This window comes from Engraulis encrasicolus, chromosome 21, assembly GCF_034702125.1.
Source record: "Engraulis encrasicolus isolate BLACKSEA-1 chromosome 21, IST_EnEncr_1.0, whole genome shotgun sequence".
In the NCBI taxonomy this organism is placed as follows: Eukaryota; Metazoa; Chordata; class Actinopteri; order Clupeiformes; family Engraulidae; genus Engraulis; species Engraulis encrasicolus.
Window position 1 is genome coordinate 4,329,182 of NC_085877.1, and position 20,843 is coordinate 4,350,024.

General features: G+C 43.7%; 2 protein-coding genes across 2 annotated transcripts; one reads left to right on the forward strand and one right to left on the reverse strand.

Annotated features, from left to right (window-relative positions):
* Window positions 1–312: 312 nt before the first annotated feature.
* Window positions 313–4,827, forward strand: LOC134437739 (neurofilament medium polypeptide-like). Its single transcript, XM_063187261.1, has 4 exons — window positions 313–1,119; window positions 2,068–2,267; window positions 2,712–2,836; window positions 3,096–4,827. The coding sequence occupies exons 1-4, from the start codon at window positions 339–341 to the stop codon at window positions 4,246–4,248; spliced, it is 2,259 nt and encodes a 752-aa protein (XP_063043331.1). The 5' UTR covers window positions 313–338; the 3' UTR covers window positions 4,249–4,827.
* Window positions 4,828–6,302: 1,475 nt separating this feature from the next.
* Window positions 6,303–20,664, reverse strand: thoc5 (THO complex 5). Its single transcript, XM_063187255.1, has 20 exons — window positions 20,499–20,664; window positions 19,873–19,993; window positions 18,433–18,576; window positions 17,979–18,092; window positions 17,571–17,668; window positions 17,099–17,245; window positions 16,560–16,674; window positions 15,888–16,020; window positions 15,415–15,492; window positions 15,284–15,324; window positions 14,472–14,571; window positions 14,008–14,116; window positions 13,345–13,446; window positions 11,988–12,087; window positions 10,981–11,092; window positions 10,442–10,545; window positions 9,810–9,897; window positions 9,298–9,413; window positions 8,034–8,227; window positions 6,303–6,541 (listed from the first exon to the last, which is right to left on the reverse strand). Exons 2-20 carry the CDS (start codon window positions 19,966–19,968, stop codon window positions 6,478–6,480), a joined length of 2,055 nt encoding a protein of 684 aa, XP_063043325.1. The 5' UTR covers window positions 19,969–19,993; window positions 20,499–20,664; the 3' UTR covers window positions 6,303–6,477.
* Window positions 20,665–20,843: the final 179 nt, after the last annotated feature.

Consider the following 20,843-nt stretch of genomic DNA (forward strand, 5'->3'; position numbering starts at 1 on the left):
CTGGAACTTTCATGTAGAGGTGGGAGGACTCCGACATGAAACAATTTCTTGTTTTGTATGCTTCATATTCATTATAAGGGGTGTTATAGATTTCTGTTCAAAGATTATATTTTGTGTGGAAAAAATATGATGTAATAGTGGTTAATGGGGGCATCGGCACCGATTTTTATTTAGGGAAGTAGCTCCACTTGGAGTAAAGCGCGCGTGTGGCTTTAAGAAGAGTTCATTGTGGCGCGCAAGATGATGCTGAGGCGCGCAGCTTTATTTCCCTCTCGGTATATAAAAGACGGCGGGTTTGTGTGGAGTGTCGCAGTTCTCCTGCTTGTGATCGGGCGAACATGAGTTACATTATGGATAACCTGTACGGGCCCGGTTATTACCGTAAGGGCCAAGTAGCCATGAGGACAAGGACAACTCCAGTGTCAAGTGGCTACCAGTCTGCCACCTCCAGGAGCTCAGTTTCCTCTGGTTACCGACGCACAGGTGGCCTGTCTGCCGACAGCCTCGAGTCCTACAACGGAGAGCCAAGATCCCGCAGCGAGAAAGAGGTTCTCCAGGCTCTTAATGACCGCTTCGCTGTCTACATCGACAAGGTGCGCAACCTGGAGCTGCAGAACAAGCACCTGGAAGCGGAGGCAGCTGCGCTGCGACAAAGTCAAGCCGGGCGCTCAGCCGTCGGCGAGCACTACGACCGCGAGCTCGGCGAACTGAGGGAGACCATCACTCAGCTGACCCAGGAGAAAGTGCAGTTCTTCCTGGAGCAGCAGCACGTCGAAGAGGACCTCCAGCACCTCAGGGCGAGACTTGAAGATGAGATGCGCGGCCGAGAGGAGGTGGAAGCCGCCATCCGCGCGGTGACCAAGTACATAGACGAGTCCGGACTCGCACGTCTGGAACTGGACAAGAAGATGGAGTCACTCCAGGACGAGTGCGCCTTCCTGAAGAAGAACCACGAGGACGAGGTGACTGACCTGGTTGCGCAGATCCAGGGCGCTCAGCTGACTGTGGACTCCCGGGACCAGATGAAGGCTGACTTGACCAATGCCCTCCGTGAAATCCGCGCAGAGCTGGACGCTCACGCGTCCATGAACTCGGCACAGGCTGAGGAATGGTTCAGAGGTGAGGACAGTTTCTATTGTCACAACAGAATGTCAACTGTTATGAACATTTCTGTTAAAAGTACCATGGTGCGTGTTAGTCTAATAGTCCATTAAACCTAAGCCTATTGAATGGATTGCTAACCTTGCCGTGCGTAATTAGTTGTAGCGTCGCTCTCCGAGGTGCTGAAAGTAAACGCGTCTCTTTTGACTCTAAATTGATTATACACATGCGCAAATTCGCAGCCCTATCTCTACATCAAATTAATGTCCTTAATTACCTACTCAAGTTAGCGAATTTTAGAAGAAGTGCTGCAGCAGTTTAACCCAAACAGTGGCTGATCAAAACGGTCGTTGTTGCGTATCTCCAGGCGCACTGCATGATGACCCGAGATTCCCTCTAGGCGTGAGTCAGCAATGCTGCTGCAGGCTATCGTGAGCGAGCGATATTGACACTTGCCAGCTCCTACAACATGGGGATGCTGCCGCATAAAGTACAACATTTTGCTCGCTCACACATAAGCGGTTTTTTCTTCGTATACCTTACTCATGTTACGGTTTCACTTGCGCATTCCCTATACATATGCATTATCCCGCTTTCCCTACTGGGCTTCGCGCCAGGGGGAGCGCACTGCACAGGACAGATCTGCAGCCTCAGCGCAGGGGTGAACTGAGGACAACGAGAAAGGGGGAATGAGGAGAGGAGATAATAGCCCGCTCTGTGGTAATCGAACACTACCCCACTAGACAGAGTTTAATCCTCACAAGCATAGAATTAATAGGCTACGTTATTAATAGCCTAGGGGAAATATCATGCCAAAGTACATTTGTGTGCGTATCAACCCTCTCCAGTCATGCTCATCGAGGTTTCTGTTCAACCGACACATTTCGCAATTTACATAATGTGCACTAAGTCCTACAGTAAGATAAATGTCTGCAGTGGTGTCACTTGAGATGTGTTGATTCCTAGTCCGAATGGATAAACTGTCCGATGCGGCCCAGTTCAACGACGACGCAATACGTGCTGCGCACGACGAGATGGCCGAGTACCGGAGGCAGCTGCAGAGCCGCATTGTGGAGCTCGAGACCCTCAAAGGCACCCGGGACTCACTGGAGAGACAGCGCTGCGAGACGGAGCACCAACACCAGGGAGACATGACATCTCTACAGGCAGGCCAAACATCACTAGCTAGACCACTCAACAGTCTATTATTTCATTGTGTTTTGCATTCGTGGTGTTGATTTCATATGTTAACCTCAAGTTCGAAGAAATTAGACCTTGTCAGTCACATCCTTTCATAACTGAGTTTCTGAGCTTCTTACAAAGATGAGTTGGCAGTTTAATGATAAGTTGCCAATTATCATCATTTTAAAAAATCACTGCTTTTTTTATTAAAAATGCTTTGTCCAAAGTTACCACACCCACCTTATACCAGTAGCAGAGCGTTCAATCTGCAAACTCTATCTCTGCGTTTACCTTGAGGAATAATGGTGAGATTTGCTGGTGTGTGTGTGTGTGTGTGTGTGTGTGTGTGTGTGTGTGTGTGTGTGTGTGTGTGTGTGTGTGTGTGTGTGTGTGTGTGTGTGTGTGTGTGTGTGTGTTTAATTGCACAGGAAACCATTCATCAGCTGGACAGTGAGCTGAGGGGCACAAAAATGGAAATGGCCAGTCAGCTTCGGGAATATCAGGACCTGCTGAACGTCAAGATGGCTTTAGATATCGAAATAGCTGCTTATAGGTGAGTTGACACATTGTGCACTTGGCCGTGCTAGCGTAATATCCTATATAAACTACTGAATAGCCACTGAATCTCCAGACAAAAAGAACGTAGCCAACAATAACTTCCACTACTACTCATTGCATCCTACTTAACTAGGATGTGCAGACTTTGTAAATTGTCAACTTTTTCTTTGGAACAGACACAAATATGTCACACTCTTATCCTCCAACCCCCTGTTAGAGTCTAATCGTGTGAGAATGTTGTGTGCATCTTGCAGGAAGTTGCTGGAGGGAGAGGAAACTCGCTTCGTGTCTGGTCTGAGTCCCTACTCCTACCTGGACAGCCGACTCACTGTTTTCACAAAGGAGGAAGAGGTCATCGAGGAGGAGGGTGACGCAGCAGATGAGGGAGAGGGAGGAGAAGAGGAAGAAGGAGGTGATGAAGGAGAGGAAGGAGAGAAGGAGGGAGAAGACGAGGGAGGAGAGGAGGGCGAGAAGGAGGAGGGGGAGGAAGAGAAGGAAGGAGGAGAAGAGGAAGAGGAGGCAGCTGAGGACGCAGAGGGAGAGACTAAAGCCGAAGAGGAGGAAGGAGGCGACGAAGAGAAAGAAGAGGAGGGAGAGGGTGAGGAGGGAGAGAAGGGAGAGGAGGAGGAGGAGGGAGGAGAGGAGGATGCTGCAGCAGAGGAGGAGGAGGAGTCCAAAGATGAAAAATCTTCACCGGGTTCCAAATCTCCGCAAGCTAAGACTCCCACTTCCAAGTCCCCTGAGAGCAAGTCTCCCAAAGCGAAGTCCCCAGTCTCCAAGTCTCCTAAAACCAAATCCCCTGAATCCAAGTCACCTGCCACCAAGTCACCACCCAAAACACCTCAGCCCAAGTCTCCACCCAAGTCACCTGCACCAGAGAAGGTCAAAGCCCCACCAGCCAAGTCTGCCGACACGAAAGCTCCAGCAAAGAAATCCCCCGAGGCCAAGTCTGAATCCAAAGAGGAGAAACCAAAGGGCAAGAGCACGCCAGCAGAAGCCGAGAAGAGTGCACCCAAGTCCAAAGATAAGGAGGAGGAGCAGGCACCCGAAGAGAAGCAGGAAGAGGAGGACGTGAAGGAGGAGGAGGCAGAGAAAGACGGACCCTCCAAGGGAGAAGACAAGAAGGACGAGGGCAAGTCTCCTTCTAAGGAACCATCTCAACCAGCGAAGAAAGAGGAAGACAAGCCAAAGACTGAAGATAAGGCCAAGGCGGAGACCAAGCCCGCTGCCAAACCAGCATCAGAGAAGAAATCACCCGAGAAGACAGAATCCAAGGACAAGAAGTCAGAGCCGTCCCAGGCGAAGGAAGCACCTGCAAAGGAGGCATCGAAAACGGAAAAAGCAGAGAAGTCTTCTAGTACAGACACAAAGCAAGCAAAGGCCACGGAAGAGAAGCCAAAGAAGTAAAGGAGATTAGTCACCGTGTATTATAGAGGAGGGTGAGTGGAGAAGACACCAAAGAGCCTTCAGCCACGGGAACGTTTTCACAACTCTTGTGAAAAAGACAAGCAATAGTTTCAATACTGCAAAGGAATGACAGCTTCAATGTATGATTGTAGTCAATGCAGAATGCTCTTAACAATTCAGTCAATGTGCCGACTGTCCTATCAAGTGCATTTAAAATGTCCAATTTGCTGGGAAAACCCATGACAAGAATACCGATCACACACACACAACTCATGATAGCACTATTTACCCTGTACATGCTGGTCAGGGCTCCTCTAAGAATGTGACATGTCAAAAATATTATATTTGTTGATATGCAAAAAAATATATTTAAATAATGAAAAAAAGAGTATATTTAACTAATTTACAAAGCAATGGAGAGAAAAAGCTACCTTAAAAAGCAATGTTTATCACACAGTTTGCGCACCGATTCATGAATGCAATGATGTACCACAACACACCACACAAGTTGAATGCATACAGTTAACTGCTGGGAATATTCACTGAAGTGAAGCATCAATAAAGGCTGAGCCAGAAACACAGCTACTCCCTCTCCTGTCCTCAGTGTTTTACTTCTCAACCACACTTGGGAGTGTAGGACCAAAATGAAATTGAACCGCCTAGTTGAATTCAGTTTTCTGTGCAAAGCCATTCACTCATCCGAGCCAGGTTCATGTTGCATGCGGACAGATGTGATGGAGCACAACAAATACTCAACTCAATGATATTATATTCAATGATAACTTAATGATGATATTTAGGTACTATTATCCTCGTGTCTACAGCAAGGACCCAGTTTCATGCAAATCACCATTCTACTGCAATCAGATGTAATGCTGTTGGATGCAACTAATAGTGCACTTTCTCTAAAATGACTAGTTGGAAGACTGTTGAGAACTGTTTTGTGAAGTATGAGGGGGTTGACGTTGGTGTTTCAGAGCTCTGCTATATAGCAGGCTGGATGGGCTGCTTAAAAACTCTGCTGCAATGCGGCTGAGGAGACAAGCACGCTCCCTTTCCAAAAAAAGAAAAAAGCTTTTAGGCCTCCCAAACGGCCCTCATGCATAATGGAGGAGGTACAGCTCAGCCCCTGCATGCCGGCTGGCACACACACACACCCACACGCACAAAGACTCTTCCAGAAGTCCCTTCCCGGCCCGTCCCCTGAGCTCTGCTTTGTTGTGGGTCTGTCAGGAGGCCCTGGCTTCTTCTAAATTTGTACCACTCCTTTCATCATCACTGTGTGCTATTATTGTCTGAAGCCAACAGCAGTGTGGTTTAATTCATTACATCATATTGCAGTGAGGATTTGTCTTGATCCAAAGCCTAAAGCATTTCACTTCTCAAGCCTTTCCAGCACTGGATGAAACACACACTTTTTTCTGCTCATGGCATAAGTGCTCACATTCAATTTTTGAATGAAATAGTCTTCTAACAAAACTAGGTGTTTAATTTTTCCTGTGCTTGTAAAATGAGCGCAAAAAGTGCAAAACAGATTAAAAGGGAAGACCAATGCTATTACTCAGCACAACGAACAGCACCACTAAATTATTCAGCACAACAACCTCACAGTTGCGTGACGTACAGCTAGTGATGAATTACCTGGCAACTTAAGACATTCACCACCTAATCATCTGATTCAGCGTGAGCCTTCAATCTGGTGAAGTTGCTTGGTAAAACTACCTGTATTAACTACACTAGTAGATCCAAATGATTTAAGACAATGGAGTGTATCTTTGCTTAGTGTAACAGCAATGAGGGTTAAAAGTCAGAACCCTCATCATGCCTGAGGGAGCATGGAGCATGGCACAGGCTTGTTATGAATCTCTGAGGGGTCTGAAGGTGATTGCCTACTCGACTGGCAAGTCTGGAGGTGACTCGGCAAAAATGACGAAAGCAAGGCAAGCGCACCAATCGGCTCAAGGCTCGTTCTATTTATAAACACCAGACTGAAATGAGTAAAACAGGAGGGATGGATGACAGATAACAGGAAGGAGCAGACGGTGACACCAAGAAGCAGAACAAACCAGATATTTTATACAAAAAAACTGGAGAACATTTATTTTTTTCAACCTTAACCTAAAAACCATAATTGTTTAGAGATGACAACTAAAAAATTCATTTAATACACTCTAAATAAAGTGTATGAGGACAGAGCTACTTCAGATAGACTTGTTGGGGATGTTCCGTTCAGCGGTGACTGAAGAAGCCTTGAGGGTGGTTGTACTTGAAAGGCTTCAGGCGATTTGGACCCCTGCAAGAAAAAACGAAGATGATCGCACATCAGTCACTCACAGGCAACCATGCCTTCCAAAAATGAAAACTTCATCATGACAAGCATGCCCATATACTGGTAGATTTCTTTATTTTAGCTTAATGTTCAATTTATTAATTGTGTTTTGCTATACTTTTCCTGCTAACGTGCCACAGCCCCCCTAGCATCCCTTCGTGGCCCCCCAGGGGTCCCCAGCCCCCACTTTGAAAACCACTGATCTAAGGCAGAGATGGAATACAAAGTCACATCCACTAATAAACAGCAATTAAAGCATAGTTTAACCAAATCTTTATTATGACCAAATCTCCATACCTACTTTCAACAGTAGAAATGGCAGATCCTGTACTCAACTTTCCCACCAATGTCCATTTCAAATGCATAAAGTCTATAGCTCAATTGTTCTTTAATCGTGGAGAGAGCAGGCATTTCTGAGCGATGTTCCTTAAACCATGGTAGGTCTGGAAGGAGGAACAGTGCCAAATGCAGAGCTAGTCGCTGCCAAAGTCAAATTATGCACGGTGTTCTGGTTACTCGCCAGCTAATTTGCTGCCTCACAGAACCCTGAAAGTGCTGACTAACAAAAATTGGGGACAGAAATGTTTTTCATGGAAAATGCTTGCTAATGAGACGTCATATACAGGAGACAGATCTTCACTACACACGCACAGGGGTGATCACTAGTATAGCCAGGGAAGCCGACAGGAGGAACAAAGGGGACAGTTGTCCCAGGCCCAGGGCCAGAGGGGCCCCAGAATTGGTTACTCATTACATTGTATTGGGTGAGGGGCCCTTTCAGATGACTTTGTCCCAGGCCCAGTCAAAGCAGTCAGCGGCCCCGAGTATAGCCATCATGGTTTACCACTGATGGTTCTTATTTATCAGTGCTTATGTACAGAGACATAAACTACTTACTATACAGATACTGAAAAGATGTCAAGATGGTAATTTTACGTTCTGGTAAAAAGTTAGAACACATTTTGCCTTTAACTTCCATAAAAAGCAGCTGAAGTGAAGAATTCTTCGTACTGGAATCGAGCAATTTATCCCGAAAAAGCAAAGTGCAGACCATACCAACTATTCGAAATCAGTTTAGAAAAAAGATCAATAATAATATGTTTCCCCTCCATTAGTATTATTAGAACATCAGCAAATTCATTGGAAAAGTCTGCATATAGTATAATATTATTCAACTCTCTATTGGGAATCCATTTCATTCGTTTTGTGTAGCTCGAGTGCCTTTGAACATTTGCATTTATCTATTTTCCCAAAGTTTATTTTGGTCGTCATGCACAGTTGACTTCATTATTGAAATCTGGCTCAAGTTCTTTAACCATTTCCCCCTCATATCAGTCACACATTGAACTCAAAATCCATCATTATTACTCAATGCCTTTGTGTGTGTGTGTGTGTGTGTGTGTGTGTGTGTGTGTGTGTCTGTGTGTGTGTGTGTGTGTGTGTGTGTGTATCTCACCTGGCCGTGCGTAGGCACATCTTCTCGCGGGGGAACTCTCGAGGCCCCTCCACCCCGTCACACACCTGGCTCTCTGTCTCCAGGTAGACGTCCAGACATACACACAGCCGCTGCAGCTGATTGGTCAAGAGCTGTTGGCCGGGACGCGGGCCCAGGAGTTCCGACCTGAACACGTTTACCTCACTCTCCATAGCCTGGCGGAAGGGGAAGACAAGAGCTCAAAGCTGGGAATAGTCTTCAAGAAAATCAAGTCACTTTGGTGCTGGTTGTATGTATGCATATCTTTTTAAATGCAGATATTCTTCATACTTTCTTTATTTCTTTCTTTATACTTTTATACTTTTATTCTTTAACGTGTAAACACCACATGTGGATAAAAAAAAAAAAAACTCCATTGTGACAGGTGCATTGAAGACCCCCCCACGGACAATTTTTTGATTGATTTTCTGATTGATAAACTATATTTATGTGTAAACGAGAGGCCAAAACATGCATATACGTGTGAACGGCTTCTTAGCCTCAATAATGTTGCACCAACAAGGCAAATGAGAGTCATCAATCCAACATGCTGACTGATTTCTCAGGAGGTGGGCTTCACCAATGTCTTATCACATGGCAGAGACGGCCTGCTTGGACAGACTGTGTTGTTGACAAAACTTTGTACAAGTGCAAGTCACTTGCTTACTGTGACTAAAAAGTTTACTGCAAAACATCTGGGTTATCTTTGCTCCGTCCTCACATAAAGTATTCAAAGTTAAGTTTAAATGGTATGAACTTCATTGTAAACCTAATTTAGCACTGAGTAACTGAATGTGAACACTGATATTCTTAGTTAAAGGGCAACTCCTGCGAATTTCAATGTGCTGTTGTATTGCTCACGCTACCCTTGACTTGTCAGTACCCGGTGACGCCGCATTTTTTGGCTCAGCCCTTTCCGAGATATGAGCTATTCTAATGGGGGCAACTTTTGTTTACATTTCAATAAAACATTTTTATTTATTCCCAAAAACACCCAAAAGGTTATGCAACATCAGCAGGCAGCTAGCAAACAGTGATACCTTTTGGGAAAATATTTGGAGTAGGCCTATGCTCATTTTTTCAAAAAATGTAAACAAAAGTTGCCCCCATTAGAATAGCTCATATCTCGGAAAGGGATGGGCCAAAAACTGTGGCGTCACCGGGTACTGACAAGTCAAGGTTAGCGTGAGCAATACAACAGCACATTGAAATTCGCAGGAGTTGCCCTTTAAGCGCTTTCCCTTACCCGCAAGTTGTCATCCGTGCGTCCTGTGCGTTCTCCCTTCCACAGTAGGCAGAGGGAGAAGAGAGGAGTGACGTCAGGGTAGCGAGGGTTCAGCACCACCACCGCTTGCAGACAGGCTGGAGGAGGGGGCCACAACCAAGGTACAAAGGCACATAAGAAAAAAATTGAAGACCTGTGTACTCCCACTTTTAAGTGTGACCTGGAAATTACCTAGTTCAATGAAAGGATTTTGGCATTTTACTGCCTGCTTATATTGCAATGTCTATGCTGCCAACACAATGCACGCTCAGAGTTCTGAGAGCATGTTTATGGTGATACTCCAATGGGTCCGGACACTACAATCTAGTGACCCATATTACCAATCACCTTGTTGTAGCTGTACACCAAATGCAACATGACATTAACAACAATAAACCCTATGTGTGGCTGAAAAAATCCACTTGAAACATGTAAATGAAAAAAGAGTATATATTTGGTGGTGTATTGCAGATGTGGTGTAAGTCGGCGCTCACCTGTTCCCCTCTCCACCTGGGCCATGAAGTAGAGGTCGGTGTCCTGGGCCAGACCTGCCTTCAGCACATGCTGCACCAGGGGCATCTCCTGCACAACCACACAACACAACACAACCATTACATTCCATTGATGTTTCTCAACTGGGGCTCTAGAGTATCCCCAGGGGGCCTTCAGGGAGCCCTAGGGGGGCATTGAGGAAAAATTTAAGCTAGCACCGCAAAATAGTATTTTAAATAGGGGTATTGTCAACGTTTTCAACAAAAGTTGGTGGAATTTAGCAACCTTACAATACCTCTCTTATGCAAACCATTTGCAAATAAGTGTATTGCTGGGTGTAAGTAGGCAGGTTCAGGCCGACAGAAAGCCACAATCCAGAAAGTTCAAACCACAATTCAGAACGTGTGGGAGCCAGAAAGTTGGTTTACAATGTGAACCGACAATAACAATGCTGACATCTGCATGTTCATCCAGGTAATGGTCACATACTGTAAAGTTCAGAGCTCAGAATGAATACGGGAGGTTTGCAGGTAGGCACTGTAACTCAGAACGTAACTAGTGTGGGATCGGGGACCGACACCGTTCTGGTCGGCAGTAATAGAGGTAAACAGTAAAAGAGGTCTGTGCTAGTTACCTCAAACTCCTGGTAGGTGATGGCACTCCAGCGAGTCAGTCGAGAGATGACTTTGGCAGGGAAGAGGTGTTGGCACTCTACAGTCACCGGCACAATGTTCTTCTCTACACGGGGCAGAGGGGAAAGAAGACAGGACTTCAAAACCAGCATGCATAAAGCCACACTTAAACTCTTCAATCCAAAAGAATTGGCATCTATTTCAGTCATTAAAGGCAAATAGAATCAACCATTGCATATTATTCATCAATTCAAATGTAAGGCCAAGCTAGGCATGAAAGGGTCCTGTGAGATGGAATAGTTGGAAATCCTAGTGTGTGTGTGTGTGTGTGTGTGTGTGTGTGTGTGTGTGTGTGTGTGTGTGTGTGTGTGTGTGTGTGCGCGTGTGTGTGTGTATGTGTGTTAGTCTGCTAGTTTATTGTGTGTGTGTGTGTGTGTGTGTGTGTGTGTGTGTGTGTGTGTGTGTGTGTGTGTGTGTGTGTGTGTGTGTGTGTGTGTGTGTGTGTAGTCTGCTCCATGTAATGTGTGCAAGTCCTCCTCACCCAGGGACATGAACTGCTTGTGCAGGGCGAGGCGTGCCTGCAGCCGGCTCCTCAGTAGCTTCATGGTGTGCTCCATGTGGCTGGCACTCAGCTTGCTGCCCGTCATCACACTCTGACAGCAGGAGACACAACACACAAGACATGAATGCCTACAACCCTCAATGCTACAGCACAGCGTGCACAACTTCCAGCTGGGAGCAGGCTTCACTCTTAAATGTTTCGACTGTGAGGTTGCTGGCCCCAAATGCTCAACTCAATATTTCAAGAAAGAGGCCACACTTGCATATCGTGTTTTTTATTGCACAATATGCAATTAAAAAAAGCACTACATGCAAGGTATGGCCTGTTTTGAAAAACAGCATAGTGGGTACAAATTAAACTGTATGGGAAGACCACAATCTTCTTATGAATTTGCGATAGACAATGCTCTATTTTACTTTTTTATTTACCGGAATGTGTGCACGTGTTTTTCGTCTGTGTGTGTACGTGTGTGTGTGGTCTGAAAGGAAAAGATACAGAAATCTCCACCACACGGCAGTACACACACACATAAACACATCATATCACACCTCTGTGGGACACAGCGAACCCAATTATCACCCACACTGTGTCCTCACCCCAACAGGCTGGGCCACATCATAGACTCTTTCTAATGACCAATACACTTCCATCCTTTACACACGCACACACACACACACACACACACACACACGCGCACATGCACACACGCACACACACACACTTTAAAGCTCTTCACAGTTTTGCACAAAACACAAACTGTAGGAGCCAAAGTGGGCTTTGTTTTGCCTCCAACCAAACTAAGCACTTCAACCAAAACAAAAAGGAAGAAATCAAATAAGTTTATGTTTAGGAAACGGAAAAATATGTACAGTTATCGCTAGCTTTGACATTTAGACACTCTGAATGAATTACTAATACAAATGATATGAATTACAAATCTTTTGTTAAATATGTGGGTGTTTATACATAAACATTACAGCTATTACCTCAGGGTTGTTGTCGCTGGGAAACTGCAGTCCTCCCAAGCTCTGCACCCAGAGGTAAGGATGGCCCTGATCAGCCACATAGTCAGCGAAGGACAGAATCCTGAAAGGAGAAACAGCTGTTAGGGAGCTGGCAAAACAACATGTCCCTGCAATGATAACCTGGCCAATGCCATTTGTCCTACATGAAGTTCTTCATGGTATGTTTCTAATTAACATTTCTTAAAGCGATGGTTCGGAGTAGAATCACTCTAATGCCATTTGAACCGTGACACCCATCCACCTTTACACCCGAAGTAGTTTCTGCCGCAGGCTTACATCAACAGAGTTGCCGTGTTATTCGATGTTTATTCCGGATAGCTTGACTCAAGCGCATATGGATACTGGGCACCGTCTCCAAACTTTCCCCACAAAAATAACATGTCATGACACCAAACTTCTACAGTATAACAAATGTGGTTTGTACTCACAAAAAGATGAATTTGAAACTTTGTACATAGTCTAGGAGTTTATTTGTAACAACACACGAGACGATTAGCTTTTCTGCTGCTAAACATCCGTCGACGTCACTTCCTCCAGCTGGGACTGTCCACAGCATGGCATAATATTGCCGGAAGCGATTGCCGACACATAGCCAGATAGCTAAGGACTGGACCATTTTTTGCTGCCATTAAAATACACAAGAATGGAAGAATACACTGCCAGCATGTACACATGCTGTGTCCGAAGAGGTTAAATTCTAGTTGTAGCGCAAACTGTCTTTTTGAGTTTTCCGCCTTCCGGACTCACGTGTATTTGTTTCCATCAATTAAGTCCCAGCTGGAGGAAGTGACGTCGACGGATGTTTAGCAGCAGAAAAGCTAATCGTCTCGTGTGTTGTTACTAATAAACTCCTGGACTATGTACAAAGTTTCAAATTCATCTTTTTGTGAGTACAAACCACATTTGTTATACTGTAGAAGTTTGGTGTCATGACATGTTATTTTTGTGGGGAAAGTTTGGAGACGGTGCCCAGGATCCATATGCGCTTGAGTCAAGCTATCCGGAATAAACATCGAATAACACGGTAACTCTGTTGATGTAAGCCTGCGGCAGAAAACACTTCGGGTGTAAAGGTGGATGGGTGTCACGGTTCAAATGACATTAGGGTGATTCTACTCCGAACCATCGCTTTAAATGAAGTAAACATCACAGTCTATATCACACATATAAACCTTACTTTTTGTTTGTGTTAGTTCAATCACAGACCAATAAATACACAACACAAATTAAGCACCTATGCCTACATGTCAGCCTCCATTCAAGCAAACCAAATATGCCATTAAGACCGGCTCATGATAGGCCAGGGCGCATGTCTTACCCGACTTTGTCAAACTGGTATCGGTTGGCAGGGTTGGGGGTTTCTTTGCCAGTGTCAGAGGTGTAGATGCAGTTCAAGAGGGTTTCAGAGTTCAGCAGCTCCCTATGAGAAAGGGGACAACACCAAGGAAATGTGAAAGAAAAGTGAAAGCCCATTGGGAAACTCCAACTCCCATTGTCATTGTGACACAGCACTCCACAGCACACAAGTGAACACTGCACACAACGAAATTTCATTTATGCCTCACCCGTGCAAGGGGGCAGCCCTCAGTGGCGCCCCATGGGGAGCAGTGCGGGGGGACGGTACCATGCTCAGGGTACCTCAGTCATGGAGGAGGATGGGGGAGAGCACTGGTTGATTACTCCCCCCACCAACCTGGCGGGTCGGGGGTCGAACCGGCGACCTCTGGGATGCAAGTCTGACGCCCTAACCGCTAACCCATGACTGCCCAACGGCGTCTCTACAAAGTGGAGCTGTACACTTGCACACTTGAAAACCATACGGCAGACAGACACAGCACCACCTCAGGCTCACCAACCAATCTAACATCACGCATCGACAAAACGTGTTCTCATTCAGTTCCTTTGTTCACCTTTTCAACATGGCATAAAAATGGCTAACAGTACAATCGGCATACTACACATGCAGGCACTACATGCTTACCCAGCACTGATGGCATGAGACTGGTGTACGGCGGTGGACACTCTGGCCTTCACAGTCAGGATGTTGAGGTTCATCAGATAGTAGAAGAAGAGCTGCAGTGTGTTGCCATCTGAGAGAAGGAGGGGTGATGGAGATAGACACAAGGACAGACGTCAAGTAGCATCGTTATTAGCCTACACAGACACTCTGATGCATAATGCACAGCACCTTAGAATCCTCCCAATTTCTTTGTTCATGTAAAAACAGAACCACAGATCTTGGACATCGCCACAGTGAGGTTTAACATTCAAATGCAAGTAAAAAAAAAAAAACACTGTTCATTCCAAACATTTAAAAACGAATCTCGCTCATGTTAGCAATGCTTATTGGAGGAAAGCCAACTTTTTGTCACAATAATAATCTAAAATAAAATGGATTACTATTTTGTATGATTTAAATAACAAGCATTGATAAATGAAACAGACCTTTGCACTTGAGGTCGAGGCAGAGAGAGAGGGGATGGCGTTTCAGCATCTCCTTGCGCTTGTCGTCCAGCTGTCCTCCCACGGTCGGCCTCCGCCGCTTCTGAAGGGGAAATGAAGATTACAGAAAAATATGAAGAGCAGGATTCCAGTCATTTCAACTGATCGAATAACAAGGCCAAATGTAATGCGAGAATTCCCTGACACAGACAGATGCTGTTTTCTGCTCTGCAACATTTCTGTTTATTTATTGTTGCTCTATAATACAGCATGTCCCAAACAGCAAAGCACTACTGTATTGCACAGCGTTAGGGCCCACTTATTTTGTCGGAATTGTAACAATACAAAAAAGCCTACTGCAACATGAGCTACATAACAGCACAATGGTAGCCGTTTTAATCAGGTTATTGGAGTTGGATTTTATGACTGACTTCTGGAGCCATCAGTACCATGCTGGGATCTGTGTCGCAGTGCAGTGCACTTCAGGGCTGTGGGTGCTACAGAGACTTAGTATACCGGTACTTGACACACATATGGAGTGGAAGGTGTGCCAATACACCTATTCCAAAGATAATATAACACCACGGATGGTCAACATTGGTAAATTTCTAAACAGACACAGAACTCAATTCTCACTCAGACCCATAATTTTGCAGCAGTACAAGGCAATTGAATCGATGTGAAACAGATCGAAGCGAGGGAGTTAGTCGAAGTTACTTTATTTTTAAGATATGTTTTATTACAGGAAAAGACTGTTACTTAACACTAACTGACAAATACGGAGCCTAATAAAAGGTTAAATAGTCTTAACGTACCGTGTTCTGTTCCTCCTCTGCATCTGAGTCACTCTCGTCATCTGCAAAATAGTAAATAAATTATGTGAACAGACATCCCGAGAGAGATGACAAAACAAATCTAAAACTCAGAGTTGCGCAAACACACAGACCTTGTGAATCCTCTGGCGGCTTGGAAAGGGCTCTGGCCTCATCCACATCACCACTGATGAGGACAGACAAGCTCTTGTCTGAAAAGAGAGGTGAAAAGACCCATTTATTTTAGACACATTAAGACTACAATCAATCAATTAACATTTTAAGTGCACCGTGTAATATTTTACATATACATATACAATATTTTATATATTTTTTCCAGAATGCATATAATACTGCCCATTCATAAATGTTACTTTTTTGAATATCCAGAAATAGACATCTTTAGCTGCAAAAACTACTACACTACTACTACGACTTTGGTCATACACTAGTAAATTTTAATTCAATATATAGTTATGAAAAAATCAGATTTGGCAATAGGCAGCACAGTTTCAATGAGCAGCATTGAGTAATGCCTATCTTGGCACCATCCTACACAGTGCATCTTTAATGAAAAGTCATTTGGTCAGAAGAGAAGAGCGCTTACCGCAGGCTTGTCCATAAGCGTTGGCCTGCACCAGCAGCACGTAGAGAGGAGGGGGCAGGTGACGAGCCACCTCAGCCTGCTTGGCAACCTGCTCAAAGGGCATGGACAGGTACTCCTGAAGGGGCAGGGAAGCCTGGCAAAGACAAGACATAGACATTTAAGTACAGTGCATGTTGCTGAGATGATGCCTTCATCACCTACAGTGAATGTAATATGTCAACATTTCCCCACTCTCAGTATCATGCATAATTTAGTACAGGACATGTCAGCTGGAAGAGTGCTGATTATTTAGGGGCTGCAAGAGGAACACGAGCTATTGGGTACATTCCATTATACAAACTCCAGTCCTGCCGTGTGCTTGTGGCCTTGCCGCCTTGTGATGGTGTTGCAAGACAAGACAAGACAAGACAAGACAAGACAAGACAAGACAAGGGCAATGACCAGGGGAGTAAATGGGTGCATTTCACCACCCAAGCCCCCCGTCTTGTCTTGTCTTGAAGTTCATCCCATGACTGCAAAACCAAACTCCATAACCATATTTTGATAAGGCTTCAACAACTACTATGCCAAACATTTCTACTCTACACACAACTCTTATGATTGTGTACACTAAAAATTCATTGTGTTTAAACAAAACCCTCCTCAAGTACATTATACTGATGAGTGTATCACCTGCATGATTGACTGCAGGCCTGGCCGTAGACTGCCCAGATACTCCTTCTTCACCTCAATCCCCTTCAGGATTTTCTCCTTGCTGGACAGGGAGGTCTTGTACTGTTCAGCCAACCTACAATGGACGTAACAACACATTAAAGTGAAATGCAAACTTTGTGTCAGCCTACTGTAAAACTATTAAAAGGCAATTTAGATAAGGTGCTATTATTGCTATTCACAATGGCACTTGCATCAAACAGAACAGTGTTTTATTTGTCTTCAAGCTGATTTTTTTTTTGCTGTTTATTTTGTTTTCATTATGCGTATACTGCTGACCACTTACGTTTATTAAGTTTCTTTACTCTACTATCGACTACCCAACAACCTTTTTCATATATTTTTTGTACATATGCATGCTCTACGAATTTACCAACACTACGTAACTAAAATAACAGAGAATAGCCTCAAAATGGCAATGGTAATGAAACATCAGACTAATCAAAATACATACACACAAAATCCTAAAAGGCTTAAAAATATGGTAGTCAGTCTCTGACCTCTTCCTCTGCTCCAGCTCCCAGTCCAGCCGGGACAGGGTGAGCTGGTGAGGGTCGTCCTTGGTGAGCTGCGGACGAGAGATTTCATCGGGAGCATCGTTGAAGAATTCTTCTGTGCTGACCAGGTCTATCTCCTCATGTTGAGACCTGTAAAATTACGTAAATACTATCACTACAAGTTCGTTTTGCATACCAGTGTTGAATATTACTCTACGTTGCTGGCAAGTCTACAAATATCCACTACAAGTCACACTGGCATCTGAAGTATTTGCACACGGAACAGAACCGTTTTCATATGATATTCACATCATATTGACATTATTAGAATTCCATAACATGGAAGAGACAAAAAGGCCAGCGTCCATGTATGAAACTGCCAAAAGATTTGAAAAGAATATTATATTTAGAACAAAAATGTACTCAGTCAACGGAAACAGTCTGACAAAACATGAAGGCAAACGATCCGACTCACTTGAACTCGAGGCACTTGCTGATCTCCTTCTGTAGGTGCATGACCTCATACAGGAGGTTCTGGAGCTGCAGATGGAGCACGTCCACCCTCTGCTTAGCCTGCACACAGCCACATCACATAACTTTATCACAATACATTACATGACATTATCACAATACCTTATATGATATCACAATACATTACATTTACTTGACATGACATCATCACAAAACATCACATTACGTTTGGCAGGTGCTTTTAACCACATCGCCTTACAACTAAGGAGATAAGCTAAACCAACAGCATGCAATGTGCTGGGAGTATACAGAATAAACAGAAACAATGTGCAAGGGCATGTTAAGAGGGTTAGTTCTGTTGTATACAATATTAGTGCTATTACTAATATTATTGATGTGAAGAAAGCCTTACATCTTGTGTCTGATCGCGAGATTTCTTCAGCCTCATGTGGGCCAGGCGATTGAGCTTCTTCAAGGTGATAAAGTGGATGCAGCACTCTCTCCGTCTCTCCTCCAGCTCTACTGACTGCAGAAGGTACAGAGGAGGGAGTTAGATTCGTGTGGAGTTACATTCATACGTCCGTTAACAAGGACACAGCAGAGACACCAAATTACATATAACTTAGAAATCCGTACACTGGTTTTTACTTGATCATTTAGCATAAGCATTTCCTTTATATCTACAGTCAGCGACATCTGGAGTGTTTCATGACAGATTTTATTTTGTTGAAGTATTCCTATTGATTGTGAGTATTCCTTTACTTCTATTGATTGTAAGTATTAGCAATTGCATGTTTTAGCCTTGCATGCTGCTCATGCATTGAGTACAATATATTGAGATTGCAAACAAATAATTATACACATACACCCTCTTTGGCTCCATTGGCTTTAAGTTCCTGAATTTCCCCCATGAGATTGGCGATGACCTCGCATTTGTCCTTATACTGGGCATAGTCTTGTTCAGGATTCCGACTATCCAGCACAGCCTCCTCATTGTACACACGCAAATCCTAGAGCACAGAAAAAATGCAAAATGAAATTCACATAGTGTTCAAGTGTTACCCTGAGAGACAGACAACAATCAATGTTGACAAGTAGCTACCAAGAGGGAGGCATGAAGAAAGAAGGGGGTATCTAAAGTTCCAGTTTTGGAGGGCACACAATGATATGCTGTGAGGTAACTCGGTACGTGGGTGGTTGACGTTTAAGGGCGTAACGCAAAAAAAAAAAAAGTTTTTCAAATTCCTGAAACAAATGATGGATAAAAATCGGAAAAAAAAATAGAAAAAAATAAAGCAATTAGTGGTCTGTGGAATTTCACCTTATTTTTGCCATTTTTGGGAAAATGTGTCCTGCATCAACACATTGCATAGGCATGTCACACCGCAGGAAAATGGAGTCATACCACTGGGAATTCACTGCATTATGGCCATTTTAATCCTTTTGTATACATGACTGGCATCTGAGCTCATGCTAACTTGATAATGATATTGTGTTTAATCTCAATATGTGTTTTCATTTATAAAAAACTTTTTTTCCTTCTATAAGAGCAGTCACACCACAGGACACCATAAAATGAACCTAAGCATTGCGTGACAGAAAGATTGCAATATGAAGACATATTAAGAGGTTAAGAGTCCCCTTAAACTTCCACAACACTCTCCAATAACTGAGGTACGGACTGGTTAGGAGCCAGTCTTTAAGACCCTTGTAGTTGGCCTTGCAGCTGCCCATTCACAAACATTGACATACATGTCACCCCACAGGACGCAATTTGTGTTACGAAATTGAACTTGTAGTTAATATTACTGTCTTGAGTTTTTTTTCACATTCACATATCTTAATATACAGTGAATATTTATGCAATCATGCCAAATGCTTCATACATTATTCAAAATGTTGTTGGTTAATTTATATATATATTATATTCCAGGTTTCATTAATGTTACAGTCACACCGCAGGATATTTGACATATAAACCTGTACATAAATCTTAACAAAAATGTTTCTTGTCATCTTATACTAATATGAAACATAATGTACCACATGGTCTTTCATTGACATATGTTTTTTAAAGGAAAAGAACAGTTTTGTAGGTTATAACCAATGTTACGAAAAAACAAGGCGTCACGTCTCCCACCCACTTATTGACATGAACTAAATCAAGGGAGCATGCAAGCTCCTGGCCTACACACTAATGCCAGTACGAACACTTCTATTGAGAAATTAGCTGTGTCTTCATTCTGTCAACAATGCCCTAATTCTATCATCAGGTTTAGCACATTTTGATGGAGATTTAAACGCACCGGATCTCCCTCTCCTCGGCTGCGTTTCAACTCGGGGGTCCCTGCCTCACTGCGGAGGACTTTGGTTTTGCGTTTCTTCAGTACTTCCGAAGACATGCTGAATGGGTGGATGAGTGGAGATCTGCAACAACAACAACAACAACAAACACACACACACACACACACACACACACACACACAGGTGATTAAATTAGGCAGGATCATTCTGGAGCTCAGCTCTCCCTCCTCACCTCTGCGATACAGCCAGCTGGAGCCGAGCTCCCTCTCCAACATTATACAGTATGTAAAAATATAGTATGAGAAACTGGCACTGTCGGGTGAGCGAAGAAGGCCTATTCCTCCTCATAAAATAAGGAGCAGGTGTTAAGCAACAACCAAATGAATGCAAAAAGTCCACGCAGTCTAGTGGAGGAGGACTACATTGGAGACTTTTAACAGGACGACGCTATTCAGTCACTATTCAACGTAATGTGTATAACAACAATAGTGGTAAAACAATTCGTTTGTCTCACCCTCTGAAATAACATTTGTTTAACAACTTATTTTTCACTCGCACGCATGCTAAGTTAGCTGGGCTAAGGTTTTGCACAGCCGGGACGAGAGGATAATAGACTTGAAAAACATACCTGGGATTTTAAATGAATCGATATTTTACAGACCACCAATCACTTCACTAATTCATTTATTATCGAAATTTAAAGTGTTTACATAATCTCATACAGACTAAATTCAGGTATCAAACACCAAACGAAAAGCACAGCCAAGGCGCCTGGAAGACAGACAGACTCGTTTTTTTCCGGGTCACATGCGCCCCTTGATTGTAAATTCAAGATAAGAGAATATTAATAGGTCCCTTAAAGATGTTTTGAGATTTTTTTATTTTAAAACACAGTAGATATCTTTTGTATTCATTTGCTCTTGCTATTTAGTACAATTATACAAGTATTATTTGATGCAAATCGGCATTTGAA